The sequence below is a fragment of the Polypterus senegalus genome, chromosome 6, assembly GCF_016835505.1.
Source record: "Polypterus senegalus isolate Bchr_013 chromosome 6, ASM1683550v1, whole genome shotgun sequence".
Taxonomy (NCBI): domain Eukaryota; kingdom Metazoa; phylum Chordata; class Cladistia; order Polypteriformes; family Polypteridae; genus Polypterus; species Polypterus senegalus.
The window spans coordinates 67,917,613-67,938,436 of record NC_053159.1 but is presented as its reverse complement, the minus strand read 5'-3'; the positions used below and the strand labels follow the sequence as shown (position 1 = coordinate 67,938,436).

The following is a 20,824-nucleotide window of genomic DNA, read 5'->3' as shown; positions in this document are numbered from 1 at the left end:
AGTGCGTGTTTGGGAACACCGTAGTGATGACTTGGTTTAACATTACTTGGCAACAGGGAAAGTGGGGCAAGGTGAACTGGTGCATTTGTGTCTCCCATAAAAGCAGCTTCACTTGAAATCACTTTGTGATTGTGCACGGTTAAAACGTCCGCTGAAGTGTCAGATTCTTATTTAATTATGCTGTTTTCTGTATCTTCTGAATTGCATTCAGGTTACCCTGATGTTTTGTCTCATAGTGCCGTCTTAGATTAAATTCTGTAATTACAGCCACATTAGCTCCACAAATGAGACACACGGGTTCAGTAAACATATACTCAGCCTCCCATCGGTTTTTAAAGGCTCTATTTTCAGAATCAACTTTTCTCTTCAGCATTGTGTGAGCTAGCCGCAATAACTTGCAGCATCATAAGGTAGACTTGATTAACGCGCAAGTGTTAGCAAGGCAGCTGAAGCGCTGCATTATGGGATCTGTAGTTTATTGTGTTACCAGCGCTTCATATACCCGGGCTTTAATAACAATAATACAGTATATAAAATGATATCGCGGGCCGGATATAATTACACGCCGGGCCGGATGTGGCCCGCTGCCCTTGAGTTTGACACATATGGACTAAATAGAACTTGAAAAGATATATTTTTGAAATGTGATCGCGCAATTCAGATAGAGTTGACGCAAGACTACAGCCTGCATGCCTCAATAAGTCATCCTCCTCGCTCTTACTTTTTACCGTTCATCTAATGAATACACTGAGTATGGCTTTACCAAAACAATAATTGATGGCGAATAAAGTATCCATTATTCGAGTATGTAGATCGGGATATATATATATACCTGCGTATCGCAGCAGAGAAGTAGTGTGTTAAAAAAGCTAGACAAAGAAAAGGGAACATTTTAAAAATAATGTAACATGACTGTCAATATACAGTATTTGTTTTGTGAGTGTTACTGAGTGTTGCTGTCATCAAGGATTTGATTATCATTATTTCTTTCAATCAGGTTCGTATTTGTAGGATGTGTTGTGTTCAAGTTACATTCCGTGTTTGTCAATCGTTGTAAAGATGACAGGTTTCATTCATCGATTCGTTTCTTACTGCATCAATAAACAGCTCGTCTTCTTCTTTATCTGAGACCTGACACACTGCATGCACGGGTTTTTTTACACTGTCTTCCTTTAGCGGGACATTGACTTTTTCCAACGTGTGCTTTGTTTCCGCAGTAGTTGGATTTATGAATATGCTTATATGTATCAGACGCTTCATATTTTTTGCTGCCTTTTCAATTGTGTAATTCGGTTTTGTTCAGCTCTTTGGAACTGTTGCTTTTATCTGTGCACTGCGTCCAGTTCACGTGAGCCGCTCGGTGTACATGCATCGAAGGTTCCCAGCTGTGCTGGTGCCATCTCGTGCAATGTCCATGGCTGTATTTAATGTTACCTTAGTCCTGGCACTTAAAACTTTCTCTCGCAGTTTCGCGGAGTTTGTGTCAAACACCTCCCTGACCATCTCATCTTCCTCTCCATAAGCACAGTCCTTTACCCGTGAATATTGAGTGGCAGTTTGCTATTGGATTGCCGCTGACGGACGGCCTTATATGGGCAGGCACTAAATTACAAACGCCAGCGGCAGCCTGTCTATGAACATAATTTAATGTGTAGGTTTACATCGTGCTTTGTTTCAAGTAGCAGAACTCATGAATATGGTTGTATATGTCACTTTCGCCGCTTCTTATTGTTTCGCTGCCTTCTCAATTATATAATGCATGTTTTCTTCAGCGCTTTTTGAGGTCTTCCTGGTTTTCCATGTACTGTGTGATTACGTGGGAGGTGTGATGATGTCACACGAAACTCCATACGGCGTTGAAGCTCATCTCCATTACAGTAAATGGAGAAAACTGCTTCCAGTTATGACCATTATGCGTAGAATTTCGATATAAAACCTGCCCAACTTTTGTAAGGAAGCTGTAAGGAATGAACCTGCCAAATTTCAGCCTTCCACCCACACGGGAAGTTGGAGAATTAGTGATGAGTCAGTGAGTGAGTGAGTGAGTCAGTGAGTGAGGGCTTTGCCTTTTATTAGTATAGATATATATATATATATATATATACACGTATGTGTATGTATGTATATACGTATGTGTATGTATGTGTGTATATATATGTATGTATTTGTGTGTGTGTATGTAGATATGGAGATAGAGATATATATATATATATATATATATATATATATATATATATATATATATGGATATGTATATATATATATATATATATAAGTTTATATTATATATATATATGCCAGCAAAACTCATCACTCACAGCAATGACAAAACAATTACATTGTCAATCATGTTACGTTATTATTAAAATGTTTCCTTTTCTTTTTCATTACTTCTTTAACACACTACTTCTCAGCTGCAAAGCACGGGTATTTTGCTAGTATAATATAAAGAACAACTCAGGATTATTTTTTTTTTTTTTTTTTATTTTATTTTGACAGACCGGTTAATGCAAGGTCAATTAAGAGGGATTGTACTGTAATAGTTCCTCTACCACAGCTGGACATGTGGCCTTCTGGGCTTTGTCAGTGATCTGCAAGTCTTATTAATTTATTTTTTACTATCTTTTCTTTAGTATAGCATCAGGGTTGGAGCTGTTCAAATTTATATATAAAAATGTTTCCTTTTCTGTTCTCTTCTTCTAACTGAAGGCAAATAATTATTGATCTTAAAGAAAATACTAAAACAAACTGTTGCTCCAGAGTTTCAGATACACAGAAATTATTTGGTATGGTAAGTTTGCCTCAAGAGTACAGTTAATTTTAAAAGTGTAACTTCATCTAACCCTGTAATGAAGTATTGAAATGCAATAAACTTTCTACAGTAAATACACCATTTTTTGTGCAAACAGTCAACTGAGAAAACAGACTCTTTCCCTTTGAACTTTGTATTTCACTACCTTTACCTTTAGTGTATTTCAGTGCTCTTCAACAACCACAAGTTGAAAGAATTTTTACAATTAGCTGGGATTCAAATATTCATAGGTCAACTATGGTTAACATTTCATTTCTTTATTTCAGGCGGTGTTGCTTCTCCTCCCACACAGACATATTTTTATGTCTTCTAAAATTCTAGAACTAATTATTATAATTCTCTCAAAAGAACAATTTGTTTATCATCCTATGACTGAATCAAAGCACTAAAGACAAACAAAATACAAAAACAATCAACCTAATATGAAACCAAAAACAAATGTATTAAATACTACATTTTTATGATGAAGGCTTAATGAAGACAGAAAAGTGCAAAACAAAAAAAATTCTAAGTGAATTATGGAAAGGAAAAAATAAAAACCATTTCAACACAATTCTCAACATGTAAAAAAAGATTACATAATCCAACCAGTAAAAACTTTTACTGCAAAAACAATTAGGTTTACCAAATGTACAGATAAAGTCATCCTTACACATTTTTAATGAATTCTTAAAATGAACATCTTCATTTTATTTGAGTATGCAGTTATCTGTTACACAACCAATAATACCCTCTGAAGTAAGCTTTCTCAAAATACTCTTGGAACTGTTCAGTCAGCCCAATGTTAAAATCCAGGACAGTGAAAAACATTTGAGTTTAGTCACTCTTTGAGGCATAAACAATGTGAACAAGGTATAATTCAACAGAGGATGAAAAAGCTCTCAACTCCGATTTTCTAAAACCACTTTTTTATGATGAGGTTTGAAGTGGCAGCAGGTTAAGCAGGTCAACTCACACTTCCCTGTACACAGCGACCAGATTCCAGCACTTTCTGGGAAATTCCCAGGCACTCCTAACACAGCTGAGATATATCATCTCTCCAGTGTGCATTGGCGGTTCTACATTAAATTGCTCCCCGGGCGAGACTCCCTCCCGGCGCCCAAAAAAAAACATGACAAAACTACACATTTTGTACACACCACACGTTTTATTGTAGTAATTCCGTCATTCCGTAGCAGACCAATTTTTGCAAAAAAAAATAAAATAATTAAACTGCTCATAACTTAATTATACTCTGTACAAACCAATATTATTTAAGAAAAAATATTTTAAATTATTAAGAATAATATACAAATAAAATATAGAATAAATCACACTAAAGAAAATTAAATTATTTCACTGCAGAACAGAAAACACAAACTGAAACTAAAATCTGACATTTCTGGCCTTTCTAGATGCAAAGTCATCAATAATGGCATCATATGAGATATGCTCCCCTACTGAATGATTAATGCTTATGACAGCAAGGCCAGTGAGCCGTTCCTGAGACATGGTTGACCTCAGGTATGTCTTGATTAACTTCAGTTTGGAAAAGCTCCTCTCTGCTTGAGCCACAGTCACTGGCAGGGTAAGTGCAATCCTGAGAGCAGTCCAAAAGTTGGGGTAGATCTCAGATAGATCTTTATCGTGCATGAAAGTGATAAGCTCAAGGAGGCTCATGGTTTTTAATGGCAGGTGAGGGAAGTTCTTGATTTCCTGCAAAAGCTCTCTACTGTCCAAATTAGAATGCCCTTCGAAGTGCAGTGTGGTACCTAGTGCATTGCACTGCTCTGCCAGCTCCTCATCTGCAAGACTAGGGAAATTTGTCAAAATCCCAAATTTGTTTTCCACATTTTCCAATGTGGTAAAACTCTCCGCGATGGCTGGCAGGGCTGCATCAAGAACAACATTGAAGAATCCAATCTCCAACTTCCTAAGGGCATCACTGAAAGGCTCATCATGTGATTCATATGAGAAGTGGCGCTTTGTGGACCTCAGCCTTTTTTGTTTTAAAACAGCTTCCACATTCATTTCTTCACAAATGTCTTTGGCCGCCATCTGTGCAGTCACAAAGCCACTTGCCCTGTAGCTCTGAAGACCTTGCTCAGTCTTCTTCAAAAGATTAACAGCTAGGTCGACATGCATATTTGGAGACTGCATGGGTTTGCTGACATGCTGTATTGCAGATAGCATGTCATACCAAACAACCGTGCAGATGCTGAAGCGGTACGACCCCACCTCCTCAGACAAAGACTGGGCCTCAGCCTTTATAGCAGGGTCTTTGGTGTTGTCTCTCACCTCAATTAAAGCCTCTCCCACGGCAGCTCCGTGGTACCTCGTGGGCTCAACGCTCTTGACCTTGCTCTGCCACCTTGTTTCTGCCCACATCTTTAAGGTGATGCTCACATGGTTCTTCAGAATGGACCATCTTTGGGAGGAGGCTGAAAATGATGTGTAAAGCTTTTGCAGTACACCAAAATAGCTCATAGCATCCACAGATCCCTTAGCAGCATCACACACAACTAAATTTAATGTATGCGCCCCACATGGCACAAACAGAGCTCTGGGATTCTTTTCTAATTTACTGCCTCAAATTATATGCTTTGTCACGTAACAGAGTTATAAAAAATGGAAAATGTTTGTCTTTTACACTGTCGACACATATGTAAATTACACTGGCTATTTACAGTAGCCAACACAAACAATGGAAATAATTAATAACTGTACTTGTAACAGTTTTGCTGCAAAGCATAATTTTGTGGTTAAATTTAATTAGATCTAGTGTTGTATACACTGCTGAAAAAACATTAGAACCCTGCCCAAAAATAACAGAAAATGTAATGGATTTAATGGTTATAATGTGAATTGTATTGGTTTTAATGGTAAGTATAACAGTGTCTGCTGGTATATGATGGATTCTATTGGTGGGTGGGATGGTAAATCCTATTGGAAAAGTGCCCAAAACACACTACAATAAGGAATTTTGTAATAGTTTCACTGGAAAAAAAGTTAATGGTTCACAATGGTAATTAATAGAAACCATTAGAATTTCTGTGATGGTTTGTATATTAGGCTTTTACTGTGTTTTTTTTAGCAAGGTAAGCATAGCATGCATCATAAGCAAGAAGGCTAACAAAGTAAGAGTTAACGTTATACCACTAATTAACACAATGACATGAATACCTTAATCATACAGAGAGAATATTGTTGCATACCTTTATCTTTTGCCTGTTTCTCCTCATCATCTTTTCTTTTTTTCCTAAATTGGGCACCTGACAGCTTTGGCCTTTTTCTCTCCATCGCTGTGTTTAATCGGCAATCAACAGATTTCCCATCATCCCCCAACGCTGTCACTCACGACCAGAAGTCAAGACTAAACCAATTCACCTCCACATCATAATAATTTTTTATTACCTATTTTTATTAGCCATTTCACACAATTAAATAAATAAATAAAAATGTGCCAATTATTGGTCTGAGTTTAAAATATTTTGAATGAAATGTGCGTTATTTGTAAGAAAGTCAGGTGTCACTGACATAGTTTAGCCCCTCCTTGTCCGCTTCATTTGGGAGAGGTGAACTGTACTCTGCCTCCTCCCCCAACCCCCACCGCCCCTCATCCCTCTCCTCTCCTCCGCTCAGCTTCTGTGCGGCTCCTTCAGCAGCAGGGCGGCGCAGGTATCATAGATAATAGAAACCGCTTAGCGGCACAGATGATTTTTTCCTCCAAGTTCGGTGTACCCCACGTGTCATGAAAAAATGCCGCCCCAGGCGGCTGCCCCGTTCGCCCATGCCTAAAACCGCCACTGCCAGTGTGAGCCCAGTGGAATATGACCCGATCAGCTCAAGAAGGTGCCATCCAAGAGGCATCCTTATGACCTGCCCAAACAACTCAACTCTGAGGTTTTCCAAAATCTCTCAGCTTCTCACTTCCAGCCACCTTGTGAGGAAACCTCATTTCTGCAGCTTGTACTTGTAAACTCAATCTTTTGGTCATTACTCACAGCTCATGACCATAGGGAACGACAGGGATGTAGATCAAACAGCAAAACAAGAATTTTGTCTTTACATTCAGGTCCTACCTCACAACCATGGCCAGTTCAGTGCCTGAAAACAGCTGCCATTGTGCCAGTCCCCTTGTTGATCTCATGTTCCATTTTTATATCACTCATGAACAAGATCCCGAACCTCCTGAACTACTCTACTAAGAGCAGTTGTCCCCCCCTCACCTAGAGGGAGCAATCCACTCTTTTCAGAGTGAGAACCATAACCTTGGAGGTGCTGATCCTCACCTTAGCAGCTTCACAAATGGTAGTGAATGACTTAAGTGAATGCTGAAGATCATAGTCAAATGAGGAAAGGGGAACAACATTATCGGCATAAAGCAACTAATGCTACCCCTAGCCTCCCCAACTGAACATTTTCACATCCTCAAATGTACCATTATACCCTATCCATGAAATCCATAAACAGGAGCGGTGAGAAGACACAATCTTGACAGGGTCCAACATCCACCATAAAATAATTTGACTTAACGCCAAGTATTCAGACACAGCGCTCACTGCATTTACATAAGGAACAAATGGCTCATAAAAATGGCCCCGTTATCCCATATAACCTGCAGAACCTCCCACAACAAGTGATGACGGACATGGTCATAAGCTCTTTCTACATCTATAAAACACTTGTAAACTGGACTATATACTCTCATGCACCCTCCTGCAACTGTGCCATAGAGAAGAGCTGGTCTTTCTAAGATCCTTGCATAGGCCTTACCTGTTAGGCCGAAGAGTGTGATCTCTCTACAACTGGAATACACCCTCTTGACACCGTTCTTAAATCTGGGCACTACCACACCAGTCTGCCATTCCAAGGGTGCTATACCCACCTTCCATGCAAATCCAAATAGACACATTAAATACACTATTCAGTCGGATATCATCCATTTCAGCAGCCTAACCACCATGGAGTCTTTAGAAACCACCATAGTGAATTTGGTAACAATGATGGGTCACAAAACATGCCTCAACCACCCCCCACACCCCCTCCAAATGGTAAGTGTCTATCTCTCCTTCCTGGAAGGAGGGCATGTCTACCAGGGTGACAACTTCCTTGACAAATTCCTCAGAACAGGTCTGCAACACTCCACCCCTGATTAACATAATCTAAGTAAGTCTGCACCTTCCCCTCCTGAGACAGTTTGCCACAATTGCCTTGAGGACATCCAACAGTCTTTTGCCATGCCCTCTCCAACCACCACTTGTACTCAAGCTTTAGCTTTTCTGCCTGTTGGGACCTCTCAAATGAGTCAGGAGGTTCCACAAAGAGCATTTTCCAAAAAGGCTACCTTATTCAATCTGAAGGCAATGAATAGTTAGCACATATAACTTTATTATCTCACATTTAGCTTTTTACAATGCACTGATGTCAGAGCTTCCATCAAGCCTTAAAAATGTTTCTGATGGTTCAAAGCTTTGCAACTAGACTTAAAATAAGCACATCATAAACTTAGCAAATGACACAGCATCTGCAATTCAGAATCTACATTGACTTCTACTTAAAATTATCATGGGTGGACACAATGGTTGCCAGGAAACATGGGCCTACCAGTTTTTAAATCCAGACAACCAAACTACAAACCCCAATGGACTACTAGATATTCTAGATGTTTGGTCCATGTAATATTTTCCTAATCAAAAATAAATTGTATAAAAACAAAGGACCCAATACTTCATGTACGATCTTAACTTTGATGTTACTTTTGAAGACAACTGCTTATAGCACACCATACTGCTGTAACCTCATCCTAAATTGAGGTTTTGACTTTACGTGTTCACGCTGGTTGAAAGGGCAACGCAAAAAAATGATGTCAGACATGGCGACACACACTGGGTTTCTGCCATACACTGCGCACTGAATTTTTACTAACCACACAGAAGTGTGGGCACATCATGTTCCCTAAACAATGAATTTTAAGGAGAGGCTGGTTATATGGATGCTAGAATGCTGAATGAAGAGCTGAATATAATGCAGTAGGTCATCAAAGCCCAAGTAAGACATGCATCTGCTCATCATGTACGTCACCCAATCACAAGAATATTATATTTCACTGTCCACTTTGCCGCTTTTAGTTAACGGATCAACACTCACACAAATTAGTGAGAAATATAGTGAAACTGTGCGGCAAATCTAAAAAACAAGCAAGAGAAAGAACAGTGTTACTTTTAAACCTGCAGGGACAGTGTGGGCAAGAATGCCAAAAAGTATCCTACCCTCTCATTATTTACTACTATATAAACATGGTAACAATCAACGCATATTTTATTAAAAAAAAAAAAAAAAGAAGAGGACAAGGCAAACTGTTCCATTACTGTTTCAATACCCATTACAAATGAATAGTCATAATTATAAGCACCATCATGACAAAATACAGTAATCCCTCCTCGATCGCGGGGGTTGCATTCCAGAACCCCCCACGATAGGTGAAAATCCATGAAGTAGAAACCATATGTTTGTATGGTTATTTTTATATATGTTAAGCCCTTATAAACTCTCCCACACTGTTTATAAATATTCCCCACACAGTTATACAGCATAAACCTTTTGTATCCTCTTAGATATTAGGTAAGATTTAATGAAATTATTTATGTAAACACTGTTTATAAACAGTAAAAGCTAAATATTATTTTAAAGATAGAGTGTTTCCGATATCACATATGTTACAGCCATTATGATAGACAGGTCACCAGCAATTAATACGTACAATGCAAGAAAAATTGTATACAGTAAGTGTGTGTGTAGTGACACTAAACGTACATACATGTACTAAGTACTGTAAGTAGAAAATTAATTATGGTTACTCACCAACAATGACACGATGACTTCTCCGATAACAATGAGTTTAGTTTTACTGCACAACAAAGGTTACAGTTACAGTTCTTCTAAAGGAGCCTCTTCAGGCGACTGTGTAGCACCGCCGTTGTTCTTCTTCCGGCAGTCTTCAATCCAAATCCCAAAAGCAGATTCCATCCAGACTACTGCCTTACTACATCCACTTACAACTCTTTTTGCACCCTGGTTAAAAGGACACTGCGGCCATAGATCTTATATTCCTTTCCTACTTTTAAAATAAAAAGAATCATAGCCTCATTGATGCCGTAATGGCATCCTACAGCGGTGTAGCTTTTCCCTTCCTTTAACATATCCAAAACTTTTACCTTTTCAGCAATCATTAACATCTTCCGTTGGCACTTGGGCACGGCCCCTGAAGCAGTAGCAGGAGCAGATCGTTTTGGAGCCATAATGATGGGCTTGACTATGCACAAAGATAAACACAAAAGAGCACAAATGTTAACGCTTTACACAGCGAAACACGTTGATGCTGAATGAGCAAGACGAGACTTCCTGGTTAACGCCGCAGAATCGAATTCAGCGTTCCGTCGCTGAGCCATTCAGCACACAGGAACTTAACTGCGTGCTCCGATTAGTTAGCTTCTCTGCCATCCGCCAATAGCATCCCGTGTATGAAATCAACTGGGCAAACCAACTGAGGAAGCATATACAGGAAGTAAAAAGACCCATTGTCTGCAGAACCCACGAAGCAGCGAAAAATCCGCGTTATATATTTAGATATGCTTACATATAAAATCTGCGATAGAGTGAAGTCGTGAAAGTCGAAGCACGATATAGCTAGGGATTACTGTACATAGAAAATAACTATTAGCAGATAAAATACAAAGGATATTCCACAAAGCAGCAATTAATTACAAGCACTATCATGACAAAATAAATAGAAAATAACTTTCAGCAGACAAAATACAAAGGATATTCAGCAAAGTAGCAATTAATCCTGGGTGGAGGCAGCATCACAATCAAATTAGAGAATGTACCATATTGTATGTAAAGAGCATCCAGAAATTACATGTGAAAGCAGTCCTTCGTTTTCAGGAAAAACTAATTTTAGGATTGAAAAGGTGAACAAAATCGACATTAGTCTGTTTACTATAATAGTTAGCCAGCAGTATCTAACAAATGTTGATGTGGGGCCGAGTCATTTCACGAAATGTACAACTTGGAAACAAAAATATACATTGATGTGGCAGGTAATGGATAAGGCTTGCTGAGGAAATTATCTAAAATATTCAGCAGCTTGTTGATCACATATGATGTCTTGAATTTTCCAACAGTGATCCTGTCACAGATCTTCAATAGTTAAGTCTCAGAAAATGGGCATTAACCTTTCAAAATTAGAGGGCTAATGCTAATGCTGTCACAGACATAAATCACATAAAAAATAAGATGCTCAACTTTAACCAATACTGCGGTGGGTTGGCACCCTGCCCAGGATTGGTTCCTTCCTGCCTTGTGCCCTGTGTTGGCTGGGATTGGCTCCAGCAGACCCCCGTGACCCTGTATTCGGATTCAGCGGGTTAGAAGATGGATGGATGAACTTTAACCAATATGTACTTTGGGCTCCTAACTGTACTACAGGATACAAATATAATTCTTCTTATTAGCCCAAAGACTGTGGAGTGTGAACATTCTTTTTCAAGTCTAAACCTCATCTTTACTAACACGAGTATCCTCTTAATGATCCAGGTGTGGTAAATTTTAATGCAGCTGTATACACAGATCACTGGCTGTGGTCAACTAAAAGTGTATGACACTGCAAAGGATATACTGCACCTCAGAATAACTCTGAACGTCAAACTGATGATGTTTTTGACTTAGAAACTAATTTGCAGGCTCTAAATTAGGTCTGAAAACATACTTTGGGAATACAATATTAAATGTTGTATTTTGATTTGTTTCTGATAAAATATTTTGTGTACGCTGAAAAAAGACCACACATCAACATGACACAATTCATCGAAAACCATGTATTTGCTAAGCTATTCTATTCCCTAGAGGCTGATTGTATTTACAAATTGGTAGAAGGGCGCCAAGCACTAGTGTATAAGACTTTACAAATAAATGAAGCTGCAAAAAGTTGCAGGTAACCCTCCATCGTAAAGCTAGGCTACCAAACAGCAAAAATGGTCCACCAGGTTTGCGTAGCTCGTAACCCAGCAGATTACCATGTGCATTTAAGGTTTGTCCACAACTGTAATTGTACCAAATCCCTCGTGTCTACAATAATCATTTTCTCCATACAGTATTTACATACCTGACTTGTAGTTTAGTTAGGACCGTCTGAATCTGGTTGGCTCTAACTTCCACGTGCAACATTTATGAAAGACATTTTCCTACGTAGCTCCCTCTCTCCGGAATAACACTTGTCTGTTCATACTTCATTTTTAAATACGTTTCTTAAAAATAAAACCTTTATGTTATCATATCAATTTATATTTGTTTTATTTTATATCATCATTATTTTCTCAAAACATACAATTTTGTATTCTCTAATTATCCCTTGATCTGATTTGTTTTTCGCGTTAGATTAACTGATATAATTCATTTCAATGACTTCTTATTCACCTACATTTATTATTATGCTGAGAACTTTGTTCTGCTTGAGCCTAGAAAAGGCATGCAAGAATAACAATAACGAATTATTACTCAGCACGATGTTGAATCTATCTCCCAGTTTCTCTCCGTGAAGACTTTTACGCCTCTTCATTTAGCCATCATAAATCCATAAAACCAAAGCTACGCTTTTCTCTATACAGAATTTGTAAAAAGGAAAACAATGCATCACATTCAACCGTTTTTCTTAGATTACATTACATGAACACTTAGTTTTTAAACTTTAAAAACTGCTTTGCGATGATAAATGTCGTATAAGTTAATTAAGGACAGACAGACTCCGCATATATTTAGTACTCATTGCACACATTACTTCTAGTATTCAGTACTCATTGCACACATTACTTCTAGTATTCTAAAACTATTAATAACTACAGGCTGCCCTCAATTATTTTTTTCTTTCATAAAATATGCACGATTTATATAAGGGGGGGGGGATACAAACAACGGGCAAGGTAAATGTCTCTGCAATTCGCTACCATTACATAATAGACAAGACTGCTTACAAGTTTCCAATCTATTACCTCGGAGATTTAAACTCAGAGAAGGTACGCACTACAAATGCAACTTGTAAAGTACACTGAGAATAAATAAATATGAATATAGACGCTTCTGTCCTTTATTATTTTATCTACCGTAATAACAGATCCATATTGTTTATCTTCCTTACAGTGTTCAATATTACAAACATGACTTACGCTTATATTCGGCCATCAGTCTCTTCAACGCCGTTCCAGCCATTATTGAGATCCTATTTTAAAAAGCTCAAAAAACAGTAAGATTCTACACACGAGCCCATACATGGGTGGCGCATAAAGGAAATAAAAATATACATCCGGGTCTTTTGGGGACAAAAAACATGGGGTTCCAAATACCCAGGCAAGATGGAGGCATTAGGCAGCTTGGCTACTTTGGCAACAACACTATTGCACCATTATTGGCTGAGAAAAGTCACGTGATTGATTGTTGATATACTTGGAAAGACAAGTGACTGACGGACGCCCGAACCACCAATTCCATGAGCTAAACGCCAATGTACGAAGTTTAAAAAAAATGACCAGTAAGTGACTCTGTTTCGTGGTCACGTTGGGTAGAAACTCGGAAGTGTGGGAGGGAGAAAACAGGCCAGCTTGCTTTTTTGATCGGCTCCGATCTGAGTTTAACATTGATGTCGTCAGAATAGGACCGTATCTAATATAATGGGGGTAATGGTGGGAGCTGGATGAAGGAGTGAAAAAAAGAGGGAGACGTGAGAAATCAGGCTGTTTTAGCGAGGAAGTGTCAGGGGAAGATGATTTTGCAGTTATTTATAAGGCGATTGATGAAGGGAGGTAGTTGGGAGAGTTTAGTCCGCTTAAATTGGCGTCGTGGAACTAGAGTATGATGGGAGAAGTTAAAAAAATTGGGGAACGTTCATTTAATCTTTTTTTTTTTTGTAAAATTAAGGAACAACAAGAACAAGCATTAACTTTTTTTTAGTTTAGGACAAATATAATTTCAGGTATAGCAGTAGGTGTAAATATTAAAGAAATAATAGGGTATTTAAGAAAACACAACGTAATAGATGGATATATCATTAATACGGTATTAAAAGAGACGGGAAGTGAATTCCGTAAAATTCCATTGTGTTGTCTTTTAAGGGTAATTTACTAAGTACTGTAATGTGAAATTGACGTACTAGATTAATCCAGTTTTTATACTGCAACTAGTCAGATGTTTTAAGTGTCAAATATCTGGACATGCAGCAGGAATTTGTAAAGGAAGAAAAAGATTTTCAAAGTGTGGTGGTGATCATATTTATGAAGAATGTAAAGAACTAATTTTGAAATGTTGTAATTGTGGTGTGAATCATAGTGCTGCTTATGCAGGGTGTAGTTGTTATCTAAAATTAAAACATAATTTAAAATAATCATATGCATAAACAGTAAGAAAAGTTTGAAGGATGACAAGTATAATGGCATAACTTAAGAAAAATTGTAAAGGCAGTGGAAAAAGAGATCCAACCAGTAAAAATGGAAGATGTTTCAGAATATATAAACAATGAAGCAATAGAGCTACTTAATGATTTTGCCATTAAACAAGAAATAATAGTGGATATATTAAAATTTTTAGCTTTTATTGTTAGTCAGTCAGTAAGTCAGTCATTCTCCAACCCGCTATATCCTAACACAGGGTCACGGGGGGTCTGCTGGAGCCAATCCCAGCCAGCACAGGGCGCAAGGCAGGAACAAACCCTGTGCAGGGCGCCAGCTCACCACAGCTGTTATTGTGGTGGTTGCAATTTATACTGTCCAAACAGCAAAGAAATCTGAGAAACTGAAGATAATTTAGGTCAGCTGTAAAGTACTTAATCATAACAGAAGGATACACTGATAAATTACAGCCAGTATTTCAAACTCCTAGCTAATTAGGTCAATAATAAAAGTTATCCAGTGGAATATAAGAAGTTCAATAGAAAATGATCAAGAATGTGCACAGTATATACACTGTCTATACACATTTTACCAGAAGTGATTTGTGTACAAGAAACCTGGCTAATGGCATATTTACAGTTTAAGGGTTTTTGATTGTATTAGAAAAGATCGGTAATCTCAGGATGGTGGATGCTGCATTTTTGTTAGAAATTATGTCATATATAGAGAACATAAGTACATAATTTGAGTGTAACATGGTAGTAATAAAGAGTTCAGAAGGAGATTAGAGGGTGGTTTCATTTTTACAATGCAGGAGATTTTTTTGGGAAAACAGTTGCAAAAGTTGTTTATAAATGTAAGTTATCCAGTTATAACTGGAGACTAATTCTCCTAATGTACTGTAGGATAGTAAAAATACAAAAAAAAAAAATGAAGATAGTCTAGAACAGCTGCTAGCTGATGTAAATCTTGTATGCCTAAATAATGGTAGAGGGACCATCCATAGCAATGTGCATAGTTGTTTGGATTCAAAATTATGTTTAGTAGGTGGGCTGTTTTGTGTGATGGTACGGGTCGGCTCCTTCCTCCCTCTTAGTTTTTGGGAGCTTTCTTGAACCTGACACCGTCAATAGTCATGACTGGGATGAGCTGAGCAGATGAGAACACACCAAGGAAGGAGATGGTGAAAAGTGCTCAAGTGCTTTTATATTAAAAAAAAAAATAAATAAATCCCAAAACAAGGTGTCCAAAAATCCACAAGCCTTGGATTAAAACTGATGCCTCTCCAGATTATCCTATTAGGACCTCGCAGCCCCAAAAGACATCGACCAATAGGCGCAGACACCCATTCTATCCGGCCTGTGGCCCTGCTGCCAATACCACGGCTTTTGCGGGACCCTACTAGTCATTCAACAGGAGCAACTCACAGCCCCCTCCTGAGCGATGGCCACTCGCTCCTCTTCGGAGATCTACTCACATTCATCCGCTTCCATTCACTGCACCAGCCCCAAGGAGTGTGGCTGGCCTGCCTGCCTCTCTTTGTGACCTTGCGCTCCCATTTTTATATGCTGGGGAGTGGTTGCAGGTGCGATTTCTCGCACGTGCCAGCAAGTCAATGCCCGGTCGGTCAACTACTTTGCAGCATCCCGGAGACTAGGCATCTTCACAGTAGATCACTCGCACCTGCTCCACTTCCCAGCGAGGGCTCAACGTATTATTCATTTATTAAAACACCCAGTTTTTCTGAGCTGCAGACCCACTATACCACAGATTGCAATATTGGGGAGTGATCATTCCATCTGGAATAGATTTAAGAATATTTGTCATTTTTTGAATTAGATGAACAATTGATAATTTCACCTAATATCAATGAATTTAATGAATGGTTAGTATAATAAATGAGGCGGCTGTTAAATGTATTCCAGTTATAATTAAATATGTGAGGCCAAAAGTGCTGCAGTGGTGGACTGGTGACTGTTATAAAATAATTCATGAAATAAATATAGCATTCAGAAGGCTAAGGAAAGCCTTTACTTACCATAGTTTAATACATTATATATAAATGGCTAATAGCAAAGAGCTGGATAATCATTAAATCAACAAAAAAGAACATTGAACAAAGATTCTCCAATTAAAGAAGTATGGGACAAGATAACACAAATGAATGGTAAATACATAACCAAGAAAGTGAATGGTCTAAAAACTGAATTTGGGTATATAGATGTCATCTGACACTCTCCAGAATTGAACTAAATATAAGCATCACGTGTAGTCATCATGTGAAGTATTTTGAGCTACATTATTTGTATGAAAATGTGCTATATAAATAAATGATATTGTTGTTGTAGTCCCAGGCCACTTGGCCATAGTGTCTGCAAAAAGTCCCTAATGATTGGTTGTACAGTATATCACCTGGACATTTATTGCTGAGATCCTGTTTTGACATGCGTAGATGGGATTCAAGAGACTGGGAGTACGAATAGGCATGAGTATTTCAGCTAATGTACCTGCAATTCCAAATATGTTTACAATGGTGTGAAAATCAATTTTAGTGTCTTGGATGGCATTGAGTTTTATTATTATTTCAGATACAATTGGTTACGTCATTTGTTTTTCTAATTGAATCAGAGGTGAAGTGAATTACTTATGGTCATGTAATGTCAATAACAGGATTTGAACCCACTACCTCAAGGTTTGTACCAAATGGCACAATAGTAGTCTGGTCACAGCATGCACAGATTTACACACAGAGACCTTGCTGAGGCCGTGTGCATCACCAACGCAGGAATCCACTAGTGGTATAGAAATGGAGAGTGTCAGAAGTTACATAATGGGACTGAGAGCAAAAGTCAGGTGTGTTCCTTTTTCCAGTTCACCCAGCACCAGACCAAGGAGGATTATTTTTTCACCCCAGCGCCGCCTGTGTTTCTTTATTAATTGTTGATTACTGAAATGATCCAAGGGGTTTATGTCTGCCTGGAAAAGAGCATATAGACCTGCTATTTGTATTCTTGGCTGGCGCTGTTTCAAATGGCATCCTCAGTTGAGTTACACACTTCTCTTGACTGATGTCATTGTCATTGCTGGTATTTAGAGGTGTTTCACCTTCCCACTTTAAAGGGTGTGACTGATTACATAGCATATTTCAATTAGTTCACTCATCAAAGCTACAAAGTGCCCATTTTGTACTAATATATTACCTACATTATAATTTTATATATACTGTATATTACAAAATCAACTTAAATCTCAGCACTTTTACTGTAAACAGCAAGAGCACAAAACGCACTCTGAGACACATCTGCCTGCAGCGCGTTCTTCATCTTTTTAGGACAGGCAGGCAATATAAACTCTTTGCTGGCATGCACACTTTTTACATTTTTTTGGATGCATTTTCAGAATAAGAGGATTTTGACATGGATAATGAATTTTTGATCCAAATATAATAATAACTTGGATAGAATGATTATAAATAGCAAAGGATTGGTGTATAAATGAGAGGGAAAAGCCTGCAATGTAAATGTAAAAGTTGAAATTGCAGTGTAATTCCAGTTGAAAGATTAGGCTTAGAATCTTGCTTTAGCCAATTTTGCTGTTGCTCTGGCCTTTGAGCTTGTCCAGCATGTGTTTCAGACAAAAATATGGGTTCCGCTCATGTCAGTGCAAAGTCACAAAATAATTTTCAGTTATCTGAACATAATATCATCTGCTAAGGGTAAATGTTTTATTTTGCTGTATACTTTCTGATAATTGAATTGTCAGATTATTATATGTTAACTAGTACATTCAAGTAAGAATTTCACTGTACTTTGCATATGTGACAATAATGAACTTTTAAACCCTAATAACCTGTGTTTCCTTTTATTTTGACATACTCTACATTTGTTCTGTTTTCTTTTTGTATTTCACAGGTGTCCAAAACCCTGTGATAGAATAATACAGATAATCCAAGATGGCATCTCCACAGTCAGCTGCTACTCTTTCAGTATGCTCCAGTAGACTGTTCACCTCTGCATTCACTGTAAAATGAAACTATGTAACTTCATGCTTTCTAGCTGCACAGTGGTAAGCTACTCCAAAAACTATACTTTGTTGTTTGTAAATGTATTTGTTTAGTTTTTGGTGGGTGAAAAAGTCCTTTTTTTCTTTAATTCGTAAGTGTCCATGCTATACTAGCTACCCATTTTTTCAAACAACAATCTGGTCAATTTATACTTTTGTGGATCAGAAAAGCATAACAAAAATGCAAGGAGTTTCATACATTCTAAGACTGTCCCAGTGTATATGCATTCATCTGACCTTTTACTTACCACTGATCCAGTCTATGGTTGTGGATAAGCAAAGCTCACAATTACCACAAGGCCAGGACCCTTTCTGTCGCAGTATCACTTAAATACACCTGCCCCGACTACCTTAAAGATAGGAAATTTAAAGATGGCAGATAGCCTGACAGCATGTATTTTATTTCTGTTGAAATAATTGAAGTTTCTGGATTAAATGTATTAAGCCTATGTTATACGGAGGAGATGCATAAGCCACACAAAAAAAGATCAATTTCAGCCTAGACATTGAATGGGTACCAATACCACAAAATGTGTCATTTTAAAAGGTTGTCATGAGTGAAGTATGACATTTAGTTTTGGGAGCCACACAAATAAAAAAAAATTCTTTTTTAGAGCAGGGGTTGCCAAGTCCAGCCCTAGAGGACAGAGGTGGTTAGAGTAGCCAAAAATTGTACTCAAGTAAGAGTAGCGTTACTTCAAAATAATGTAGTAAAAAATAAAAAATAAAGTAAAAAGTAGTCATCCAAAAAATTACTCAAGTAAGAGTCAAAAAGTATTTGGTGAAAAGACTACACAAGTACTCAGTAACTGTTTGAACATAATAAATTACTTATTTTTTAGAAATGTTGTAATAAGACAGACAAAAATATGAAATAATGTGCAAATTCTGCTATTTCCAAATAATAAAATGAAAAATGAGTTAAAATAAATAACATCTTTACAAAATAAAGATGCACAAATAACGCAAAGTTCCAAATCTCAGATTTTCACAACAAAGCTTTTGAAGCCAGTATCAACAGTAGGTAACATGTATGTTTGAACAGTGCAAACTCCTTACAGTGACAAGATATACTGTACACTGACAGCATAATACTGCATATTCACTTGCCCTCCAAATAGCACAGCTGATAGAAAATAACATTAGAACAAGGCAGCTTGTGCACGTACAAGAAGTCTCACTTTAACATGACTGTCTATGCATGTTTGGTTAAAATGTATTTGTTCTTCACTCAATGAAGTGATGGTTAAGCTTCAGCAGGAGTTGGCTCTCAAGGTTCTTGCAGTGAAGCTGTGACCGTTTAGCAGTGAACAGGAGCCCCACTTGACTAAAAAGTATCTCACAGGCTGCAGATGCAGGACGTTTGTGTGTGGTCATGTGACTGCATGGCTACGTTTGATTGGTGAAATGGAGTCATGTGATTATCTATATATATAATTCACTAAGGCAAGACACCCATGGAAAGCACGCCGGAAGGGGCATGGATTCACTAAGCCACCGACAAGTAAGACACCTATGGCGCACGCAGGGAGGAGCCACGCCCACCAACTCCAAGACCATTGGATACGATGACAACTCGCAGAGCCACGCCCACCAACTCGGGCACGACGACACAGAAAGAACGGCATCATTTATATTCGTCTGTCGTAGAGGCCTCATGTACCTCCGAGCCACCTTGACTGTTCATAGAGGCAAGTTTCTCGCGGAGGTGAGTCGCCATAAGCAGCGTGTAAAACAGTTTGCGAGGGGTATCCCATGCCCATCCCCTTAAAACAATCCTTTACAACTGAGGTTAAAACACAATGAAGTAAGCAGTCTTTAAAAACCAAGTTTTCGGTTACGACGCACGACCACGTGCACCATAGCAAACTGTTTTACACGCTACATACAGCAATTCGCATCTGCGACAGATATGCGTCTTCTTCACTCACGGACAATTATATGTTGCTCTCTCCAGAGTTCCATCTTTTCATTCACTTTCTGTTGTATCCTCAAACCCTCCCTTTTTAGACAACTGTGTCTTTCCAGAAGTGTTCAACCATCAATAAATAATTATGCGGCGTTTGTTATGCCGCGGGTTCACTATTGTGTTGTATTTTGCTCTCTCCAGAGTTCCATCTTTTCATTCACTTACTGTTGTATTCTCACACCAACCCATTTTAGACAACCGTGTCTTTCCAGAAGTGTTTAGCATTCAATAAATAATTATGCATGAGATTGAGCGTGTGTCTACCCTGCGCAGAGAGGCATGGGTAAGTCGTTGAACCCCATTCGGGCTGCAAACCATGGAATTCCCACTAAGTGCGATTCATAAGTTCTCACTGGTTGCATCCCTACCCTTTGTGCACACCCCACTCCCACCTCGCTAGTTCCATGGTCGGGTGTCTTGGTGGATTATATTTAGAAAAGCAGTCAACGACTCAAGTGATGAGTTGGAGGTGGGCACATGAGCGGGCAGTACATACTGAACGAGAATTCAGCAGACTAGCATGACGGAGGGTGCTGAATGGACGTCCTTCTCCTCTCCTCCTGT

The 20,824-nt window shown here is 38.4% G+C and overlaps 2 protein-coding genes across 4 annotated transcripts in view; one reads left to right on the top strand and one right to left on the bottom strand.

Moving 5' to 3' along the window:
- Nucleotides 1-13,158, bottom strand: part of ube2g2 (ubiquitin-conjugating enzyme E2G 2 (UBC7 homolog, yeast)) — a 116,882-nt gene extending 103,724 nt beyond the window's left edge. The window contains exon 1 of the mRNA XM_039756267.1: nucleotides 13,015-13,158. Within this exon, the coding sequence (XP_039612201.1) occupies nucleotides 13,015-13,057 (43 nt within the window). The 5' untranslated portion in view covers nucleotides 13,058-13,158. The remainder of the gene's footprint in view (nucleotides 1-13,014) is intronic.
- A 102-nt stretch (nucleotides 13,159-13,260) lies between these two features.
- The window catches only part of LOC120531135, a 35,000-nt gene continuing 27,436 nt past the window's right edge, over nucleotides 13,261-20,824 (top strand). For 2 of the 3 annotated variants that reach the window (XR_005634064.1, XM_039756265.1), the window contains exons 1-2: nucleotides 13,261-13,376; nucleotides 18,141-18,294. The gene's annotated coding sequence lies outside the window, so the exon portion shown is untranslated. The remainder of the gene's footprint in view (nucleotides 13,377-18,140; nucleotides 18,295-20,824) is intronic. The other variant, XM_039756266.1, reaches the window with a different exon arrangement.